Source organism: Xiphias gladius, chromosome 16 (assembly GCF_016859285.1).
Source record: "Xiphias gladius isolate SHS-SW01 ecotype Sanya breed wild chromosome 16, ASM1685928v1, whole genome shotgun sequence".
NCBI classification, from domain to species: domain Eukaryota; kingdom Metazoa; phylum Chordata; class Actinopteri; order Istiophoriformes; family Xiphiidae; genus Xiphias; species Xiphias gladius.
Window position 1 is genome coordinate 3309888 of NC_053415.1, and position 23316 is coordinate 3333203.

The 23316-nt window shown below is 38.8% G+C and overlaps 1 protein-coding gene across 1 annotated transcript; it reads left to right on the forward strand.

Moving 5' to 3' along the window:
* The first annotated feature begins 517 nt into the window (after positions 1–517).
* On the forward strand, positions 518–21061 carry LOC120801582 (actin-related protein 3-like). The gene is made up of 12 exons (XM_040148728.1): positions 518–793; positions 7343–7398; positions 7844–7968; positions 10394–10504; positions 10634–10729; positions 10989–11096; positions 11995–12138; positions 13491–13664; positions 14415–14507; positions 15121–15246; positions 17339–17422; positions 19922–21061. Exons 1-12 carry the CDS (start codon positions 750–752, stop codon positions 20015–20017), a joined length of 1257 nt encoding a protein of 418 aa, XP_040004662.1. The 5' UTR covers positions 518–749; the 3' UTR covers positions 20018–21061.
* Positions 21062–23316: the final 2255 nt, after the last annotated feature.

A 23316-nucleotide genomic window follows, 5' to 3' on the forward strand; every position in this document is an offset into this window, starting at 1 on the left:
AACATTATTGATCCACATTTACATCAATGAAATATAATTTATAAATGCATTCTTCTTTCCCCAAGATGATTATTTATTATTATACTGTTCATGGTGTAGCCAAGTATTAGATCATTTTTATAATTACATTATATTTGTACTATAAAATATTATTATTGTAATATTAGTGTTAATGCAATATTTCTCAAAACGGGAATAATAACAAAACGTGAGTCAATTTAAATTACATATATGTAAATCAATGCAAATATACATAAATTAAATATGATAGATCATTATTATTATTAGAGCTCTTCAAAGTTGATTGAAATTTTATTTACAAAAAAATTGTGGTATATTTTACATGTTACAAAAGGACGAAAACATTTTATTAATAAATAAATAAACACATTAGAACACTGTACAATGAATTACAATGAATAAAAATAACTTAAATATAGTACATCAAATGAAATAAAAGCATTACAAGACTACATCGGCGTTAAGTTCATGGTTGAGTTCATGTAAACGGATGCCATCCTCCCGCGTTGATTGACAGCTGCACGCACAGACCTGCCTGTAGTGCTTGTGTCGCTCTACCCGGCCTCCGCCATCTTGCCTCTCCCTGCCTGCTAGAAGCCGAGTGCGGAAGTGGAAACGGCACTGTGCGGGCTCAGGGTTCCGCCTGTGGACGGCTTGCCAGATCCTCCCGCCGACACAGCCTGCTATCCATCAGATTTAACCTTTTCTAAACAGAGACCCAGGGAGAGATGGCTGGACGGTTACCGGCGTGTGTTGTCGACTGCGGCACAGGGTAGGTTGTTCAAACCGGAGCACCGTGCAGACAGGGGTCTCGGGTGTCATGGAGGGGCTGAGTACGGTTAGGGACTGTCAGTGTCATCATCATCATCAGCAGCAGCAGCAGCAGCAGCAACTGGGTGTGTGTCTCCCTGTGTATATTTAGAGAGCTAGCCTGCGAGCTAATTCTCTAACGAACAGCCAAATGTGACACATTACTATCTCCCCTCTGCATTCGGAGATAAACCCAGTCAGGTCATTTGAGCTGATCCCAAGTGCACAGTCGCCGCTTATTTTTCACGTCCGTTGTCTTGGTCGTTAGCTGGTTTCACCATTAGCAAGGTTTCATCATTAGCAAGGTTTCATCGCAAGCTACAGTGTGTTTTCTTCCTGTCGAGTGGATTTGACTGTAAAACCCCAGCTAGTGTTTGCTGTTACAAGACCGAAACCCGATTGAGGAAGGACTCCCCCACATCAGGCTTCATTCATTTGGAGTTTGCTAAACGGTTAACATCAATCCAGTGTAACATTCTATGGTAATTTACCAGATTTTCCACACTCATATGTGCCGCCTAAAGAGTCCGTGACTTTAGCCAGTGCAATTCATAAATTTTTCTGCTCATTAGTCTGGGTTTGAGCAGGCGCAGTACTACTTCCTATACAGCCTACACTTCCTCATTCACGCTTTTTAGTCCATATATGGTTCTTTCTCGGCATCCGAGCATGTTTTTTTGATTAACTTCTCTAATTTCTTCTCTTTACAGGGCCACTGATTCTTTTCCAAAGCAATTTGTCTCAGATGTGTTTAAGCCATAGTATTTTGCTTTGAAACCAAATGATGTTTAAAGGACAGACCGAATATTACATGGCTAGATGTTATTTTAGATCCTCCTGCAGCACTATTTGTATTGATAGGTGTACATACCTCCTTTACTGCTTTGGTATTAGGTAGATCTTCACTTCTAATAGTTTTTCCTTTTGAAATGAAGGTTTAAACCATGTAAGACATTTGAAAGATTATCCAGTTATTTTATTTATTTTTTATTTTTATTTTTTTTAACTGTACACACAGTATACTGTATACTGACCCACACAGTCATTGTATCTGCCCCTTCGCAGGAGTGATTTTTGGGGGCTAAAAGTGGTTTGCATTGCTTGCATGTAGAGGCTTGAACTAGTCACTCCTCACATTGCATACCTCCCCACTCATCCCCCCTCCTCCCTTCAGGCTGTTAACCAGTCTGTTGCTTCTGATCTGCACTGGGACAGCAAAAGAAAGTGCTGCTGAGAATTGGGTTAGCCTGTGCTAGTTTCTACTAATCAAGCAGATGGCTTCTACTTTTCTGGCTGAGCCTTAAAGTCATAACACATATGTCCCAGTATCAGTGTCTACAAGACTTACTTTTTTATCTGCCGAAATAACACCTGGTCATAAAGTCACAGTTTACCCACAATTCAAATTCAGTTTATGATTATGTCTTTTTACGTGAAAACTTTGACATGCTATGGCTTGCAGTTTAGCCAGAGAGTACCAGGTATTGACAGATGTTGTAAAGTGCTGAGGAAGTTCAACAGCTGTCTCTGAGTCATGCTCATGATGTCCAAATGATGACAACTCCACTTCCTTTACACATCAACCTTCTAAGTGGTCTGGCTGCTATTATTAGAATAGACTACTTGACCATGTAATGAAAGAACAACAGTTACATCCAGATTTGAGCGTAGTTTAGGTTAGGTTGTCTTTTGTGCAAAACTGGCATTGTACTGTCAAATCAAGTCCTCGTCAGCAGAAAAAAATCTCAGGTGTTCCAGCTTAGGGTTTTCGAAGGGCTTGGGTGGAGTCATGCTTCATCTGTCTTCAGCAATTTCATAACACAAGGCTGCAATCACTAATGAGCCTTGGTGAAAAGGAGACCTAGATTATAGGTTGATAAGAAGTTGTCTGTTAGCATTTTCCAAAAAGTACAGACGGGTGACAAATTAAAGGAAAAGTCTGAATAATTAAGCGGAGAAACATAAAAAATGCAGATGCTTCCACACAGGTTCATGGTACAATTAAGTAATTTTACATCCAGTCATGCGCTGTGGCATGTATAATAATGCTGCGTAGGCCCAGTTGATTCTGATTTTGTATCAAGATGGCAAAAGGAAAAGATCTAAGTGACTTTGAAAGGGGGTTCATTGTTTGGACACGGGTGGCAGGAGTTTCAGTCACAAAGACTGCTCAACTGGTTAGTGTTTCAATAGGAACAGTGACTAAAGTGACATCTGCATTTAGATCTATGCAAAAAAATATCAGTAAATAGGGTTGGAAACTGTGGTTGAAAGAGCACATTTGATGACCGTAATGTTTGTGCATTAGTGTGATATGTAAAGAAAAACAGAGGAGCAACACTTCCTCAGGTGACTGAGAATGTCAATGCAGGACGTGATCAGACTGTGTCAGCAACAAGACTCCATCGACAGATACATAGAGAAGGATATTATAGCAGGATTGCAGTGCATAAACCATTCATTACAAAGATGAATGCATATTTGAGAGTTCAGTGGTGCATAAACAACACGCAGAGGTCTACAGAGATTTAGAAGATATTATCAGATGAGTCATATGTGGATCATATGCTATGGCCTTCACAGTCACCAGATGTCAACCCAGCTAAACACCTATGGGAGATTTGGTCCAACGTTTTAGACAGCACTGTCCACCACCATCATCTAAGCCCCAAATCAGGGAATATCTTTTGGAAGAATGGTGTCCATCCCTCCAGTAGAGTTCCAGAGACTTGTAGAATCAATGCCAAGGTGTAGTGAAGCTTTTCTTGTGGCACATGATGGCCCAACACCTTACTAGGAGAAGTTTATATTGGTTTTTCCTATATTTGCCACCTGTCTGTATATGATTCATTGAGTTCACAAGACTAGGTCAAAGCCTAGTATTTCGCTGAACTATCCTTTATCTGTTTGTCTCCCACCTATTGTCTGTGCAAACATTTCCAGTAATTTAATACAACCAAACTCCTAATAAAGCTGTTATTAACATGTTTTTCTCTTTCTGTTGTCAGACAAAAGAAAAATTCCAAATTAGTGATTGAACATGTTAACCAGGAATCACTTCCAAGCCATTTCCAAGCTGTTGCTCTGCACTGTTAAAATCCTGATTTTATAACAGCGACTTCATCTGACAAAATCACCATACACATAAGTTAAAGACAACAGCTCTACTGTGATTTCAGCTACATATACTGGTAAAATGATCAGTCAGAGAGAAAGTTAGAAGCTCATTCACGCCTGTGTCAGCTGCTTTGCAGTCAATTTAGTGAGACACATAAAGAGGTTTGCCTGTTGAGCGAAAGTCCGACCTCATGCTTGCAGCCTTGGCAACTCTCTTCTACAGAAAGTTGCTAAGGTTTGTCCAAAAAGTCGCTAGATTTTTCACTAGGTGCTTTTGTGAAGAAAAGTTGCTAAAGGGCTGTGAAAATTCAGTAAATCTAGCGACAAAAGCTCTAAGCTGGCACAATTTATTTAAAAAGAGCAATGGCCAGTGGTGTAACTTCAACACTTAGTCACGCGGCATTCGGCTGACCAATAGTGTAACTTTATCAGTCAGTCAGTCACAGACATTCACCAATAGGGCTGGCCCCGCTGCTGTGGTCCATTCAAAAATAGCATGGTGTAAGATTCAAAGAAAAAGATACCAATATACAATCATTTGCCGAAAATGGTTTACTCCAGTACTTAAACTTATTGTTCTCAGCTCCAGCCGGGCTGTGCAATGATGTCCACTGTCAGCCATGTGGTGTGTATTAAGCTTGTTGAGGCAGGTTGCTTATGACAAGCTGGGACTGTTCTGTGGAATGAAGGTGTTAAGAGTACTGCTGCTATAGTCGGTTAGTGTCAGCCCGTGCTGTTGTTACTGTCATGAGACAACTATTGTTATCTCTGAATGCAAATCCATGCTTTTTTGGATTAAATTGACAAAAATGGGTGATATCATGTTCACAGCCATAAAAATCTTGAAATATGGCCATTGGACACTCCATTCATAACTGATAATTAATCCGTGTGGAGTCCTATTTCTTAAAAGTTCACTCTCCTCTTCGCTCTTTTTTTGGCCTCCACCACCTGAGAGACTGTCGCAGCTGATGCTGATGATAGATGCTCCTCTATGTTTACCAGCTAGTCGCTAACGCCGTCTGTCTGCCGTTTGGTGTCGAGCAAGTTAAGTACAGTGGGTTTATCAGAGTTTTTTCACTGGGAACAGCTACCTGGTCCTGCTAGAAAAGACACTGATAATAATGGTGGGACAAAATAAAAACAAATTCGTGGGCCATTAAAATCAAAATATTGAGCTGAAAGATCCTAAAAGATTTTAAAACTCTCCGTAGAGGTGAGGAAACCTGCAAAGTCAGGTGGTACTTCTCTGTGCATTTGTCACTATGAGTGACCCCTTTCACGTTAAACACAGTCATTTAATTCAATGTTAATATAAAAATCTCGATTAGTGCAGATTTACAGTAATACTAATGCTCACGTAGATACAGTATGTTGGCCATGTAACTCTGAAGGACGCACTTTTAAATTGTCACTATTTATTCTGTAACTGTTCGCATTTGAGGCTTTTATCAGACTTTCTTATCTGAAGTGACTTGCATGTTCAGTCTCAGGTGGCAGTTACCTTCAGCCCATACCTAAAGAGTTGGTGTAGTGTTATAGGAAAAAGTGTCAAAAAAGTCAATATCATCCCCATTTCTGGGAGCATACATATTTTGTGTTAGTGTAATACATTTCAAATTATCAGAGCACATATACGAAATGCATCATGTATTTAAAGGCTTATTTTAAGAATTGCTCACAGTTTACTATTAGAACTGGCACATTGACAAGTGTGAACTATATTACAAAACAGAATAAACTTAGATCTTAAAAATTGACAAATCTAAAGAAATTGTGCCATTATTTTTAGTAATCCTGCACATAGTGGAGATGCCAGTTTTCTACTATATTTAAACATGATCAACTGGCTTGTGTGTTCCCAGAGTGTTCTTTCTCCTGGCTGTACCTTTAGAAAATCAACATTGGCAGCTCTATAGTGTTTTTGGTGTGCTTTACAGATAGGTGAAGTTGCCAGATTAGATTATATAACTATATTGACAATGTTTTCAGTTCATGACAAACCAAAAGCTTCTCACTTGAAGCAGAAAAAATAGGTGGTGGTGGTCATGTGCTCACTGTTGCTTGTCAGTTTGGACTACTTGTGTGTTTGGAGGGAGTATGTTAAGCAGTGATTCTGTATTTTAAGTCTAAGTTGGCAAGTTTGATATTGCAAGTCTTAAACTTTTAAAGAAACTATGGAAAGGTGATAAGAAGTTGTTGCTTTGGTGTTATGCACTTCTGTGGTAGTGGCACTTATTGTAGAGCGCTGTTCCTTAATCCTATATATCTGTTTCCTTTCTGTATTTATTCTACACAAACATCTGTTGTTGCTTATGTAAAAAATGTACCATTTCCTGTGTGTAAGAACATGATATCCAGGAAAAAGAAACCTTGATAGGTGCTCAGGACAAGAAATACAAAAGCTTACATGAATTTGTTAGATTTTGAATCTAAAAAGTTGTAGATTTGTACTTATTCAGATGAAAAAAACTAGGGACGCAGTTATTTTGGTCAATAGTTCAGTTATTGAAAGTCAAATGAAATGATTGTAACTCACTTGTAACAACGAGTTAATTTCTTTTTAAGACTGCTGATGTGGCCCCTTCCGGCTTCTTTCCAATAAAGTTGAATTCAAAGGAGCCACTGTTATGACCAGGATGCGGCCTATTATGCCCACAGTGCTTTGGTAGTTGTCAGCAGTGTCCTCTATCAGTCCCTTGGGTCCTGTGTGCAGGAAGTATGGGAGTCCTGTCTGGGCCTAACCCGGTCAGGACCACATCTGGTCAGCATGTGCCCCGCAGAACACCACTCAGACAGAGCAGATACATGGTGAAGGCTGTAAACTCTAAAGTCTTTGATGCTAAGCCTTAAGGTGTGCTCCAGGTGCTTAAACTGATTGTGGTTTGAGCATTAAGGTGAAAATGTTGCAGTCAGGATGATTTTTAAAATCTTGCATAATTTTTTTTTTTTTTTTTATCCTTACACTTTCCCACTTAGGTTAAGGTTTTGCTCCCTTTTTATCATATAGAGAAATAGGAAATGCAGGATCTAGCAGCCATTGCCGAGGTCACGGCTAGTTTATATTAAGGATGGTCACTCTAGACAGAAGTGATCTTTTTCCCCTAGACAAATATGAATAGTCCTCAGTTCCCAGTGTGACATGAATGGCTCTTTTAATGGCCTCTTATTAGCAAACCCCAGAGCTGCCGCTGCTTTTGGCACCCAACCAACCCCCCTAAAGGACAGTGATGGCATTGATCAAAACAATAGGAGACAGCAGCCAAAAATAATCTTTACTGAAGTAAACCTTCACACATATAAATGTAGCACCAGCAGTATAGCTGGTGCTTGGTGTTGTCCAGATCATGCAGCTTGCTTCTCTATATTGAAATGTAATTCTTTTCTCTTCCAGTTACACCAAACTGGGGTATGCAGGGAACACAGAGCCACAGTTCATCGTTCCATCATGTGAGTATTTTACTATGCATTAAATTCCCCTCACAGCAGCCAAGCAGGCCAGTGACACGAACAATGACCATGATGCATCATTGATAAGAGCAAAAGCTACAATTAATATGTGCTAATTTAAAAAATAAATTAAAAAAAAATCTTTTCCGACAATGACAATATCCGTAGTGGTCTAAGTTTCGCTTGTTGCTATTATCCGCGATTGTCCCTGTAACACTTTTTCATTTCCAGTTTAACTCTGTTATATGTAAAACAACTAGATGTACAATGATTTAAAATGTAAAACTAATTTTTGATAAGTTTTGTCATGTAATTAACGAGCTCAACTTAATTTAATTCCTAAAATATACAGTACACAATTTTGTACGAGAGATTATCCTCTCTGTTGCTCTCTGTTGAATTCTCTCTTTTTTTTTTTTTTTTTTTTTTTTTTTTTTTTTGTCAGGTATTGCCATTAAAGAGTCAGCCAAGGTCGGAGACCAGGCCCAGCGGAGAATGATGAAGGGGGTGGATGACTTGGATTTCTACATCGGAGATGAAGCAGTAGACAAGCCCACATATTCCACTAAGGTACATGACCCTGATGGCTTTACACACCCACAGAGGTGACTGACAAAACAGCTACTGTATTTGAATGTTTCAGTCTCTTATAGACCTGATATTTTAATTGTACATGTAATGCACTTAGCAATTTGTGAACAAGAAGCAGGCTAAAAGAGAGACTTTCCCCCTGCAGTGGTGGGTGACTTTTTCTTTTGTATTCCCAAAACATGGAGTAGAGAGACTTCACAGGGGCATAAAAAATAGGAATCAACTCTGTGAAATCATTCGCCTAAAAACAGTTTTTCACAAGACTTGTAATGTGACATTATAAACAATCAAAGCCTGTATTCGTCTCTATAGCCCATTTTAAAGGACATTGATTAGATTTATTTATTTTTTTTGTTAGTGGTTCAGAGATTAGAAATGACAGTTAGCATTTATTCTTTAATTTGTAGGAACTACCCAGTGAGTTGGACTTGCTACATACACAACTATTTAAAGTGACAGATTAGATGAAGATGATAGTCTCTAGAGGAGATAGCTCTAAATTTGGTATACGTTCTGTGAATTTGCAGACAAAGTCTGATTTTACCAGATGCTGTTATTCCTGGCTATCTGGGACTCTGGGTATGTTTAATAAAAAGGCGTGAAAAATGCGGAAGCATGCACATAGTTGTTTAATTTTCCTCTTTGCTACAGGCAGCAGACCTTTCGAAGTAGGCTTGTCATGGCAGGTGTTAATAATAACTTTAACAATGGCTTTGTGCCAGATACATTATATGTCCCAGTAAGCCAGTTAGCCAGCATGCACAATACTAAAGCTGTGCCCCAAATCCACTTACTAATTCTGAGCGGGCACATATGTATTGTGTTCCCCTAGAAAAGCGACAAGATAAAACTTTATCAAAATAGTCGGAATGTATAACAAAAAGAACTTGATTTTTGAGTGTGATGTTGAAGGACACTATCTCACAATGCAATGCAGAAAGTAAAAGCCGGAGCTGATCACAATTGGAAAATACTGAAACAAATGGTGAATCGTAGTGAAACAGCCTCAAGAACTCCTCAGAAAACAAAGAATAACTATGAAATTTCATGAGGAAGATGTAGTTGTCCCATTGTAAACTTTAACTGGCAGTGGCATTTTAAAATTTCAGCTTGATTTGATGTATAATGACTAAAGTATTGTGTAATTCCAAGTAATAAAAATAAAATAAACCTGCATGAAAAATTCCAGTTTTTACATGTGTAGAAAAGATTTGTATTTCAGTGGTGAGGCTACACAAAGACACTGTGTGCTTTTGAGAAACATCTGTGTACGGATACAAAGCAGAAAACTGCATGTAAAACTCAACGCTCAAAGGTCCCACACCGTGTGGGAGTTTGACCCGGTCTTTACACCTGAATCTGATTGGACAATGACAATCCAATCACAAACAAAGTCCATTAAGAAAGTAGATGGTTCCGTTACCTTGACCACTGATATAATTTGTTCACAGATTTATTCGCACACTCTTTTCAGCAAATACACATCTTTTCTACACATGCACTACTTGAATGTCACAGGCAGATTTGATTTACAGGCTTACAAAGTTTGATTTACAACTACAATCTTTGGAATTACTCATGAACATCAGTTTACAAGCTCAGAATCCCTCTGACTGTAATTTGAGCCCATACACATACTATCCTGTACTGTATGCAATGAGTTTGTAGTATAGCATTTGGCATAGAGCCATGAAACACAACACACAAATGGAATGCAGCAATAGTGACTGTTGTTAGTGACATTTGTGTTTATTTGACAAGTTAAAATGTTCACTGAGGGAAAAGTCAATTTAGGAATGAAACGCAGACATTAACACTGTGTACCGCATATTAGAGTGACAATGAGCTTGCAGGTCCGGAGTTTAGTGCCATTCTTGAAGAAGCATTGTTTAGTAAAGTCTAGACATTGTTCCAAGCTGTTCACTGACCTCTCTCCATCTCCAAGTGTTGTGGTTGTTGGCAATCAGCTGCACCTGCTGAGTCTGGCATAACAACTGCATGAGCTCTTTAGACAGCTGACAAACTATGCATTTTAGAGATTGTTCTCACAGAGCAGTGCTTGAAGAGGAAACTGCCCTACGTTGTTGGACCCATGATCAGACTCTATTATGAGAGTCCACTCTGTTGCACTTCAGATATTCTGATTCGGTGGTTTAGAAGTGAACTTGACAATGACCTAAGAAAAAAATGTGGACATGTTTTTGCTGGAAAAATCATGTAGATGGGAATTTAATCCAAAAGGCAGGTTAAAAGCTAAATATATCGCAGGACAAATGTCCCTGCAGTTTAAATTTACTCCACACAGTATATATCACTATTTTTGCATCTTGTATTTTGGTCTTTCTCCAATTGTCATCCCATCTCAAATAAATTATTCTAATTACCTGAACCCTTGTGTTAACAGTGGCCAATCCGCCATGGGATTGTGGAGGACTGGGACCTAATGGAGCGTTTCATGGAGCAGATCATCTTCAAGTACCTGAGGGCTGAGCCTGAGGACCACTACTTCCTCCTGGTAGGAGTCTTGAAAAATGTGGCCAGTCTAGGGCTAGTAACCACAAAGTGTAGCCGCAAAAAATAGTTCTTAAAATGCCCTCTTCTTTTTTTTTTTTTTTAGTTTTGTTTTTTTTTTCTCTGTTTGCAGACAGAGCCCCCTCTCAACACACCAGAAAACCGAGAGTACACAGCTGAGATCATGTTTGAGTCTTTCAATGTACCAGGGCTGTACATCGCTGTGCAGGTGAGATATGCTGGTACTTGTAGTTTGTTTATGACAGGGAGACACACATGATGCCTTTACATACATCTCTCATCTGGTTTATAATCTTGTTATCCTAATATACACTCAAAAGTCAGTTTTAAATTCTCTATTTTATCACATTTTAGTCATGAGCACTCCTTCCTAATGTGAACAGCTATAGCAACATTTGCATATTCCCATGAGAACATACAGTCAAGATATTATCAGTATGACATTTCCCTGTACACATGTGCGGCAGGCTGTGCTCGCTCTGGCAGCCTCCTGGACGTCCAGACAGGTGGGAGAGAGGACGCTGACAGGCACCGTCATTGACAGCGGAGATGGTGTCACCCATGTCATCCCTGTGGTGAGTTTACAGATTGCACTTTACAGCTGCGTCAGTTACTCACTGTCTCTCACACATGTACACAGTCCCACGTTTTTAAAGAGTCAACATTTATATGTACGTATTGAATATGTTCCTTTGTGCATGCTCTTGTGGCCGTTCGGGAGTTGGGCGTTTCATAGAATTTATTGTGTTAAGGTCAGTGTTATCTTACATCGGTCATCTTTCAACACATTTGTGCCGCTGTATTTTAATAGCAGCTTGTTATTTTTACTCATGTAATATTTTAACTGTAACTAAATAGGACTTTGTGTAAACATCCGTTCTTTAAGTGACCTTGCTGTTTTAATTTTGGAGAGAGACATAATTAATTTTGCTCCATTCAGAACAGCATTTTAATTGATTGCCGTGTTCATCATGTTCATTTTCAACTGCTACTAAACATAGCTGGCTTACATTTAATCAATATTAGGGGCAGCATTGGGTAGAAAAGTGTTATATTGAGGTTTTATACACTATGTGGCCAAGAATGAAGAATTTTCTCCCTTTTAAAAAAATAATATTTCCACCTGTCTACTTGCTTAGTAATCGGATAGTGTTGATTTTTAAAACCAGACCACAGTGTTTTGGAAGCTGGAAGGAATTACTCAGTTTTAGGAAATGTGCTTACAGAATACATTTAGAGGATGTGTGACTGAATCAGCATGTCTGTAGCCACTGCTGAACATGCACAAAAAATGAGCCAAACACAACACCATTGGGATGTGGAGAAGGACTTGAAGAAAAGCACAGATCTAATGGAAAAATTTCAAGCTATAACAACTGTAGACTCAGTGTCTCTTTCTATTTTCTACACTCTTGTACATTATATAATATCAGTTCTCTTTCTTTCTCTTTCTGTGTCCTCTGTGTCTCTCAGGCTGAAGGTTATGTTATTGGCAGCTGTATAAAGCACATTCCCATCGCAGGACGAGACATCACCTACTTCACCCAGCAGCTCCTGAGGGAAAGGGAGGTGGGCATCCCACCGGAGCAGTCGCTGGAGACAGCCAAGGCAGTAAAGGTAGGTCCTCAGCTACAATACCCATCGTCCACTTCAACTGCCAGAGAGACAATAATTACCCCTACTGGTGTTGACTGGAGTCTCACAAGCTATTCCATGTGTCATCAGTGGGATACAACACACACAGCCTCTTATGGCTGTAAACTGGCAGTAACAGCAGATAACCTTGCCAAAGTGTCCCCTTTAGCGCTGGCACGCAACAACATCTTGAATGTGGTGATCCTAATGTGTGTTTGTGTAATGAAAAGGAATCTCATCGCCGTCATGTAGAGAGTGTCTAGGCAGGATGATAGACAGTCCCTATCATATTATACTGATATATGAGAAAAATATTGTAAACTCACGGAGGAGTAGCTACAACAAAGAAAAATAGTATAAGCTAGCTCATGAAAAAGTTGACATTTTAACAAGAGAATGATAAGTTAATTCAGGAATTTATAAAAACAAATTCACTACATAAAGTTGCTACACGGATATTGTAGGAATATGAAAATATAAATGAAATATAAACATGAAATTTCATGTTTAAACTTGATGTACAAAAAATTGTTGTTGGGTAAATCAAGCTCATTAAAAAAATATTAATTGAATGGCCTGGGAGACACATTTCATCACTGGGTGAAGAACTCTTTGCCAGAAAAGATGCACAAGGCTGTTTTTCCTCTTGAAACTCCAGTTCCATTTAACATAGTGACAATGAAGGAATCCTAGATTTTGAAAAATTTGATGGAAAACTGGAATTTTATTGTTTACTTTATGTACTTTATTTATGACTTTAAGTTTTGCCTTCCCTTGTTGTTGCTTCTTCCGTCAGTCATTACATTTTATTGATTCACAATAGTTCTCCACAATTGCCCCATGTTGCCCCACAGACCATTCTTCATTATCCTGAGGCACACAAACAAGAAATATTGTGAATTCAAATAATTAGCGTTAGCATCGATGGAGCGCGTGTCGTGCATATTGCCAATCATGTCAAAAAATGTTAATTCCACCGTATTCTGGCTGGCAGTGTGGACCTCATTCCCTACCGTTCAAACTAATGACATTTTTGAAAGCACCGCACAGAATACACTGAATACACTGTTACAGAAACAAAATCAATTACAATTTAAACGGTCCTGCTCTCATTATAACTTGTGCAGTATAACCCATTGATAGCAAAACACTGTAGGTTGCTTTGGCTTGTTAATTCAAACTGACTGGTGATATACACGATCAAAATGAGGACTAGAATAGAGGAGATACTGCAACCTTGTTACCTTTTTTACAAGCATTACTAACACACAGTCAGCTATATTTAAAGGGTATTATTAACTCAAGCTGAGCTTTACCTGTGTTCTCCCCATCAGGAGCGGTTCAGCTATGTGTGCCCAGATCTAGTCAAAGAGTTCAACAAGTACGACACAGACGGCTCCAAGTGGATCAAGCAGTACACCGGCATCAACGCCATCAGCAAGAAGGAGTTCACCATCGATGTTGGCTACGAGCGCTTCCTGGGACCTGAGATCTTCTTCCACCCAGAGGTTGGTCAGTGCAGTGTGAATCAAAGCAGGGAAAACGATTTAAAATTACTGAAACAGAAAGTCTCGACAGCCCACATGTAACGCCCAGAGTCTCGAGGGTCTGAAAGGAGCATGTATTGAATGAGTGAGTAGATATAGAGGACAACACACTGGACAATAGGTAGACTATGATTAGAGCTGTGTCGATCTTGTTTGTAACTGTATAACAACACAAACTGACATCCATAAAACAGTTTACCTCGCTAAGTTATGCAACAGTTTGTGGGGAATGGGTTAAAAGGGAGATGATGCTGCAGAGAGAAAAGCAACAAGGAATAATGCTTCCCACTAATGCATGGCACACCACATTTTATGCTTAGCTCTGATCCAGGACTTTAATGACGGACCATTGTGCACGATACATATAGTATGTACATAACATAGTCTGGGATCAGGACTTCTGTTTGCTCCCTGTTCTCTGACAGTTTTGTTTGCCGTTCCTACCAGTTTAATGTTGACAGACTTAGCTCAAGTCATGAAAACATGTTTAAAATAATCTTAATGATAAAGGAAAGTACCATCTGGATCAGAAGACCAACAATTACAATCCTTTAACGCTTCACAAAGTTTGATTTTATCTACACACACCAAAGTCGCCCAGACTGGGACAGTCTCAGTCTGTTTGGTCCAATCAGTTGGGATGCCCAAATCAGATATAATATAATCAGATGTCCAGAATGACAAGTCTTCTTTGTCTCCTCCCCATCCCAGTTTGCCAACCCTGACTTCACCCAGCCTATTTCTGAGGTCGTGGACGAGGTCATTCAGAACTGCCCTATTGATGTCAGGCGTCCTCTCTATAAGGTAAGCTGACATTAATCTTGACTCACAACTTTTAAGGGACTGTTTCTCTTTCTAATTTTCTCCAATACATAATAGTAGGCTAAATATTTGTACCTTAAGTTTTTACATGATCCGTTAAATTCTGCCTTGTCCCTGGATCAATTTGAAGGTCTGTTATTTTTGAACATAAACAATGCTGCCTTTGTTTTTGCCTTGCAGAAAGCTTTAGTGAAGACTGCAGTCAGTTTTTATTAATTTCTAAGCAAATGAGCTTGACTACAGACAACAGTCCTGCTGTATTATTTTCAGTGGAAAAAATTTTAATTTAGCTTGTATTAAAATTAATTCATGCCAAGCATATAAATTATTTTGTCTTTGGTAATTAGAAGGGTTGACGCTCTTTATCAGAGCATGGAATCATACTGATGGGGCTTATTTTTGTAACAACGCCCAGCTCGTTCCTAACTGGGTGGAGACTGAAATGATCAAAAGGAGTGAGATTGATACTGTATGTTACTGTGGTATCAAGTGTTATTTCCCATCAGAGTTCTGCCAATTGTACTTCCACAGGTCACAAGGGATAAGTGCTTCTTATTCCAAAGCTTTGTAATCCCCATCACCATTTCTTCCACAGAACATTGTTCTGTCAGGAGGCTCCACCATGTTTAGGGACTTTGGGCGCCGTCTGCAGAGAGACTTAAAGAGGACAGTTGATGCCCGACTGAAGATGAGTGAGGAGCTGAGTGGAGGCAAACTCAAGGTGAGATTATGCATTCATTTATAGGCAGCACAGATCAATTCTGCTCAACAAAACACAATTACTGTGTGAGGATTGAAACTGAGAAAAAATGTCTTTTAAAGTTTATATGCTTTCCCACTACAAGTATAGTTGGTACAGATGTGTATTGAATGTAGATCAGTTGACTTCAATAGTAAACTTGTTGAGCATAAACCTAATAGGGTCTTAAAATCTTCATATGAGATTGGAGATAGGAAGATGGGAAGCAGTATATAAAGTAAAGTTAGTCTCTCCTGCCTCCTCTTTAGCTGGTCAAGTTGAGAGGGCAATACCTGTGATTCATCTTGATGAGATGTTAAATGTCACCAGCCTGAGGCTGAGCTGACTGGTTGTAAATCCAACTCAGGCACACAAGAGGCAGATGGTGAACGTAGCCAAAACAAGTCCAGAAAATAAATAGAAAACATACTGAAGTATTTTGAGCAGGTTTCTGTCCCAAAGTATCCTGAGTATCGATGACATTATTTTTATTTTTTTTTTTTTCCGGTTTGTACAGGCCATCAGTGTGTATGTAAACCATACATCTACAGTTAATGTATATACAGTGGCTTCAGAAAGTATTCAGACAGCTTCGCTTTTTGAACACTTTGCGCTGTAGATTTAATTTTAAATGGATAAAATTGGCATTATTGTCCGTCAGTCTACATGCATAACCCATAATGATAAAGTGAAAAATTATTTTTTTTGGAAATTTTTGTAAATTTATTAAAAGATCAAAAGTTGGTACATTTACAAAAGTATTCAGACCCTTTGCTGTGTCACTCCAAACTGTGGTCAGGTGCTTCCTGTTTGTTTAAATTGTACTTGAGATGTGTCTAGAGTTTGACTGGAGTCCACCTTTAGCAAATTGAATCGATTGGACAAGTCCCACAATTCACACTGCATTCGAGGACAAAAGCCAAGCCATGAAGTCTCTGTAGACCTCTGCGATGAAATTATGATGAGACAGAAATCAGAGCAAGGATATAAAACCATTTCAAAAGCTTTGGGTGTTCCCAGGAGCAAAGTGGCCTCCGTAACTGTGAAATGGAAGAAGTTTGGAACTACCAGGATTCTTTCCAGAGTTGGCCTTACAGCCAGACAGAGTAACTGGGAAAGAAGGGCCTTGGTCAGGGAGGTGACCAAGAACCCAACGGTCACCATAACAGAGCTTCCTCTGCAGAGATGTGAGAACTTGCTGGAGGTTCTTCCATCTCTGCAACTTAATTGGACATTATACTGACTTTGTACTAGGGAGCCAACAGGGTAAAATCCGCCAATGTCCAGTTCAACTGATTGGGACATTTCCATTCACACATGCAGCTCCTCCATGTAATGTCTAGAAAAGTTCAGGGTTGCAGTGTGTGAAAGCAGCTTCTGACTGTCCTTGAGTGGCCCAGTGAAAGCCCAGACTTAAACCCCATAGATCATCTGTTGAGAGACCTGCAAATGGCAGTTCACAGACAGACAGAGAATGGGATAAACAATGTAAATCCAAGTGTGCAAAGCTTGTAGAGACTTACCCAAGAAGACTTGACGCTGTAATTGCTGCCAAAGGGACTTCAACAAACACCTGAATTAAGGGTCTGAATGCTTTTGTAAATGAGAGATTACAGTTTTTGGATTTTTAATAAATTTGCAAAAATATCTAAAAACATGTTTTCACTTGGTCATTGAGTGTAGATTGATGGACAAAAATGGAAATTGTATTGCTTTACAATTAAATTTATAACAACAAAAAGTGAGAGTGCCTGAATACTTTCTGATGTGCTCCAATGTTTTTGTACTTCTATTGCATTGTGACTGAAAGACATAATTGTGAGTTGTGTATTGTATAGACAGATTTTGCTCTGCTGTAAAGAAATGTATGTTGTATCTGTGATGATGACATGGCCAGTATTAAGATTCCAAATATAATGGCTTAAAAGCCCCTACCAGTTCATCTACTTCACTCTGTCCCATGTCATCCTTTTACTAAATTCCTTCACATTACTACTGCATCCCATACTGTAGCTACCAAGATGGTTGGAAGTAACTGATCCCCAATTTTTCTCTCTGCCCTCCCTCCTCCCAGCCAAAACCAATCGATGTCCAGGTTATCACTCATCATATGCAGAGATATGCAGTGTGGTTTGGTGGATCAATGTTAGCATCAACTGTAAGTATTTCAAACATGCACCCACACTACTTTATCCACATGTAGTAGTCAAAGGTTAAGACAGGAGGAGGATATATACTTTTAGATTCACTGACATGATGGCTTCCATTTTGCATGATGTTGAATGGCATGCAGTACTTTTGTTCAGTCCTTATTTGTTGTGTAATTTTTTTAGTCCTATTGAGTGGAAGTGAATGCTGTGGGTTTTTGCGCCACTTGCATCGCAAAAGGCTAATTGCTGTTAAAACTGAATATATTTCTTTCCCCTTATGTCTCAGGACCTAATGCTCTATATTTCCAACTTCCTAAATTCTTTTCTTTTACTTTTTAGAAGTCCAGTTCATTATCATCATCATCTCAGTGCTTTGAGTGGTAGATCATCACATCAAAAATGTTAAACGTTGGCAGTTAAGGGCCTTCAATTTTAAGAATCTGAAGTAATCATTCATGACATTTTAATACAAATGAACAAACGATTTTTGGGTTTTTGCCACTTTGCATAACCAGTTGCTACAACTCAGTAGTTATTTAATGTACCTCTGAATTCAATGCAATTAGTCATCTCTTTATTAGATTTATATTTTTTATAATATTGAATGAAAAATTCTTAAGAGATACATCAGAAATGCTTGTTAGCCTTCAAGCCTCCAAGTGGGCAGGCCTGTATACATGTCTGATTGACAGCTGAGCCATCAGGGGCATTGATATTTGCAGATACATTTCTAAACTGTTCAAACTGTTACAGCTACATTGCTAATTAGCTGATAGCCTGCAGTGCATTTTTTCATGGGTGAATGTTTATTTCATTCAGATAGCTACAGTGCAACACAAGGAGGAGACAAGCAGGAAAGCTAAAATGAATTGTTGTTCAAAGCCTGGCTCTATTTGTGTTGTCGGGCTGTTACTACTGTTCAAACCTAAAAAAAAGCACTGAGTTTTGAAAATACAAACAATGGTGTTGGTGTTGGTGGGCTGTTTCAGGTACAGGTGAGATGATGTAATATGATCCAGGATGACCAGTTTGAGTAATACATCTGTGAGTTTGAAGGGTTAATGCATGCCAAAACACCGCACAGCAGTTTTTTAACAAACTAGTAGACAGGATTTTACAATTATAACAGTTTGGAAAGTTATCACAGGGACAATAATTTTATCCTCAATCTCTATGACAGTGAGATACAGTATAATTATGCTCTGCATGTTAGAAAGTATTCTACCGGTGTTCTTGAATGCATTTGGCTGCTGCCGGAGTATTTTGAGAGACCTGGGGGTGGGACCCACATGTTTTTCCGTGTTCTTTCACATTTAAAAATTAATAATTTGATGGTTAAATGGTAAAAACATTCTCGGTCTATGTAGACAAACAACACAACTGCATTTTGGCTGGTAAATGCACAGCCATGGGGTCCTATCATGAAACCAAAAAACAAACAAACAAATTTCTCTCTTTTGAGTAGAAAATTTATGTAGGATAGTGCATGTAATTTACAGAGCAGACCTTTACACTGTAGCAAATCAAAAATTTCAAATTTTACAATCAAAGTTTCATTTGGACTTTAAAGCTTTTACATTTGCTTTCCAAAAACATCTGCCATCTGATTTTTTGTTTTGTTTTTTTTCTCCTTTGGCTGGACTGCAACAGCGGCGCCAGCCATATAAACGTGAATGTCCGTGACTGACTGACTGATAAAGTTACACCATTGGTCAGCCGAATGCCGCACGACTGAGTGCTGACGTTGTACCATTGGTCATCCAGCCAATAAATTGGCCTAAACAGTTTCTATTGAATCATCAGGTGGCGTTTCCAAGCAGTGTTGCCAACTTTGCGCCTTTGTCGCTAGATTTACCAACTGTTCCCACACTTTTAGTGAGTTTTCTTCACAAAAGTACCTAGCGACAAATCTAGTGTCTTTTTGGAAAAACCTTGGCAACTTTCTGTAGAAGAAAGTCACCAGTATTACCCCGCAAGTGTGAGGTCGAGCTTTTGCTCCCCAGGCACACCTCTCTATGTGTCTCATGCAATTGGCCACACTGGAGCTGATACAGACCTGAATGAGCTTCTACCTTTCTGTCTGAGTGATCATTTCAAGAGTACATATAGCTGAAATCACAGCAGAGCCGTTGACTTTTGACTGTGTGGTGATTTTGTCAGATGACGTTGCGGTTCTAAAATCAGGATTTTAGCATTTCAGAGCTGCTGCTGGGAAATGGCTTGGAAGTGACTGCTGGTTAACATGTAGTCTTAAAAGGCTGCATTTCAGTCACTATTTCATACTTGTTCCGTTGTCTTACATCAGAAACAGAAAAACATGTCCATGAGAACAGCTTTATTGGGAATTCAGGCTGTATTAAAGTAATGTATATGTGAGAATAGACAGTAGGACAGAGGCAAACAGATAAAGGGTGGTCCAGCCACATACTAGGTTCTGACCTAGTCTTGTTTTTTCTGTTGTTATATGGGTCTATGTTAGTACTCACCTTCATCTTTGTTTTCCACAGCCTGAGTTCTACCAGGTTTGCCACACCAAAAAGGACTACGAAGAGATCGGGCCGAGCATCTGTCGCCACAACCCTGTGTTTGGAGTCATGTCTTAACTTTGGACCTCCAAAGTCTAACAACAGCGGGTGGGGGCTGGGATGGGGGCTGGGGCTTGATGAAGTTAGGCGGTATAAAGGTCAGGCTCAGGAGGTGGGGGATGGTGATGCTTCTGTGCTTTTTGATTATTCGTTCAGCTATGGATGTGTGGGACGTGAAGGAGATCCAGAATATAAAAAGGAAAAAAAAAAAAAAGAAGAAAGACCAGACCAAACACAGACCGGCTGGAAAATTTATTGTGAATGTTCCTTTTTTTTTTCTTTCTTTCTTTGTATTTTCTTTTCAAAATGAGGGAAAATGGTTTGTAAGCCAAAACAATTTTAAGAACATTTCTGGATCTGTTGAGCAACATGCAGGGAGTGATGATGATAAAGATTATGACGATGATGACTATAAAGATGGTGTTGGTGGAGGCCTAAGATGATGACAGTAACATTGACAGTAATTACCTGACACCAGAACATATTATTTATGTTTATAGAACATGAGTCCAGGAAAGATTCAATGACTCTTGATATCATTGACAAGTTTAGAACATATTATTGTCTTCTTTTATTTTCTGCAAATTATTTCAGCTTCAAATGCACATGTCTGTGTATCACGGTAAGAGCTTGTTTATATTTCATACAAAAGTTTTTATATGTAAAACTTGGGAAATCAGGGGTAAAAAAAAAATTAATGGATTCCAATATAAACAAGAGACTGTTTTAACCCACGATGCAGCTTTGATACGCAATATTTTTTGAGTTTGAGTACTATTGTTCCCCTCATGTGTCATCGCTGTCTGCCCTTTAATTCTTCATACATTAATTCACGTCTCCTTTCACTTCAGACAGTGTCAGGTTTCCACCTCTGTGATGCAGTGAAAGGAAAGGGAAAGGACTTACTGAGGTTATAAAAATGAAACTGAATAACAACGACTGTCAGACCAGTATTGTTAGACTAGAAGTTTTTTTATTATTAAATACCAAATTATTAAAATAATGGGATTTGTGTATTTAATGCCTTGCGACATTCCAATAAAGGCTCAAATTTGTTTCTAAGTCCTGGACCTTTGCCTTTCTTCCCTTCAATTCTGCTTAGTTGGCTGCTGTGTTAATGCTTTTTATACTGCTGTTTTCAACGATCATTTCCATTACAGATTAATCTCAGTTATTTTCTTGATTAACACTTTTGTGCATAAAATGTCAAAAATAGTGATAAATATCAATAATATTACCAGAGCACAAAATGATGTCTTCGATTACCCTGTTACCTACCAACAACCAAAGATCCAAAGGAATTTAATTTGCTGAGGTATGAAATGGGAAAAAAATCAAGCAAACTCAAATTGGAAAGTTATACTCAGCAAGTGTTTAGTTTTTTTTTTCTTAATAAATTGTTCAAAAGATGAATCTGTCAGATTTCAGTACAACCCCCACCTGCCAAAAATGTTTGACAAATCACCACTGGTGATATTCAGATTTTGATTTTAATACTGATTTTTTTTTTTTTTTCTCTCATTTTATTAATTAATTTTACTACAAAATATTTTCTCAAATTTTTTCTCTCTACGTGATCTGGATGCAGTTTCAAAGCCTTCACCACATCCACCATGATATAATTCCTGTAAAAAAATATTTTAATAAATTTAATCTTTCCCTATAAACTGTTTAAAAATTTAAAAATACTTACCCTAAAACAAAATTACAATCACACTCTGAAACGTACTTAGGTATGTACATATACCTGTGTATGTGTAATTACAGCAGGTAAATTCATTTTTCCCAAATTTTCAGAATTGACTGATTCTGACCCTTTAATGGCTGACTTTTTAAGCTGTCTTTGCCACAGGGTAACTTTGCTTTTACAATGGCTGATAGCTCATAGTTGCCCAATAGAAGCCCATGCTATACCTGGTGTAGAATGGATGAGGACAGGATTTTATCATGAATTCTGCCCAAAGTTTTACGCAGATTGAAATGTTTTCTTGGTCGAGTTGATATTGGTGTGCATGAAGTTGCAAGGCATTGCAAGGGTTACTATAATATGCCTAAAGAAAGTAGTTTTGGTCGGCTGAAACCCAAAGAGGCAATAAAAGCTCAGGAGGTAAGTTTTAACAGCAATATAATCAGACCAGGTGCATACATAAGCTTATGAGCTCAGAAATGAATGTGGGACGAAGATTTAAATCATTAACAGTGAACTAAAGCTGGAACAAAGTGCACCTTAAGTAGAAAATCATCTCTGTAAACAGTAAATTGTGTGTTTAAAGATACTGACAGTATCTTTAGCAGCAGATCGTCTTTGAAGCCTCATTTTTTTAAATTTCACTACCATGCTTCACGACGCTTTCGCTTTATAGGGGAGCACAAGTTTGTGTCAAGAGTAATGATCTTAATTTAATATTTTGCATCACTGAAAAACATTTGGCTTATGCTTCTGACTGAAAACTTACTTTGAGGCAGGAATAAACAAGAAATAATTTTACCGGCTCAACTCAGGTCTTGCAGAGTATTCCCCCTGGGTGATCCGGACAGTATCTTCACGGTGAAGGCCAAATAGCCACACATTCCGCCTGGATCCCTGAACTTCTCTCTACTGGGCAGGCGCGCACTCTTACATTGCAGAGTGGTGGGATTAGGCTGAGTGCCGCGACAGAAGCAGCTGCCACCGCCACAGCTGTCTGCACATGAGACAGCGGGGGCAATGACGACAGGACTTGTCGAGGAGCTCTCACCGCTGGAGTCCTCTGGGAGTTTTTGACCCCAGATGCCTCTTTTGTGCCGGAGCTGGAGCTCACAGAAGTGAGACTGATGGAAGAAAGAGAGCTTCTCAAGAGGTTGGATGTTCGAAATGTCTCAGTGAATGAGTTAGTGATATGAAAGATATGGAAAGATCACTACCATTGATTTCGCTTTTTTGTATCATAGTATAGCTGATTTAAAGACACTGGGTAACCCAACAGCCAACTTCTCCTGGTCAGAGCGACTTGTACTCTCAGAGTGGCCCTCATACCTAATCAAAGCTCCACTGTTACATTTGCAACATGCTCAGCAGTTTTCAGTACATTTTAAAGCTGCACTAATCTTTTCTTTTTTTTTTAAAGAAATTTTTTTTTTTTTTTTTACTACAAATCGAAATTGTCTTGGATAAAATGGATTTGCAGAATATTCAGTAGTTCAATACTAAGAGCTAGAAAAGGTGACACTGTCTTGGTAGAAAAAAAAAAATCCTCTCTGGAGCTTTAGGATTTTATTACCATCAAATGTCGGTACAGAGCAGAAAAACTGAGCTGTAACACTGAACAAATAATCAA

Excerpts from the sequence above, each read along its gene's own strand:
- LOC120801582 (XM_040148728.1), top strand. The coding sequence starts at position 750 with ATGGCTGGACGGTTACCGGCGTGTGTTGTCGACTGCGGCACAGG. Across the intron at positions 7,969-10,393 it reads AGCCCACATATTCCACTAAG|TGGCCAATCCGCCATGGGAT; the intron begins GTACATGACCCT and ends TTGTGTTAACAG. Across the intron at positions 10,505-10,633 it reads AGGACCACTACTTCCTCCTG|ACAGAGCCCCCTCTCAACAC; the intron begins GTAGGAGTCTTG and ends CTCTGTTTGCAG.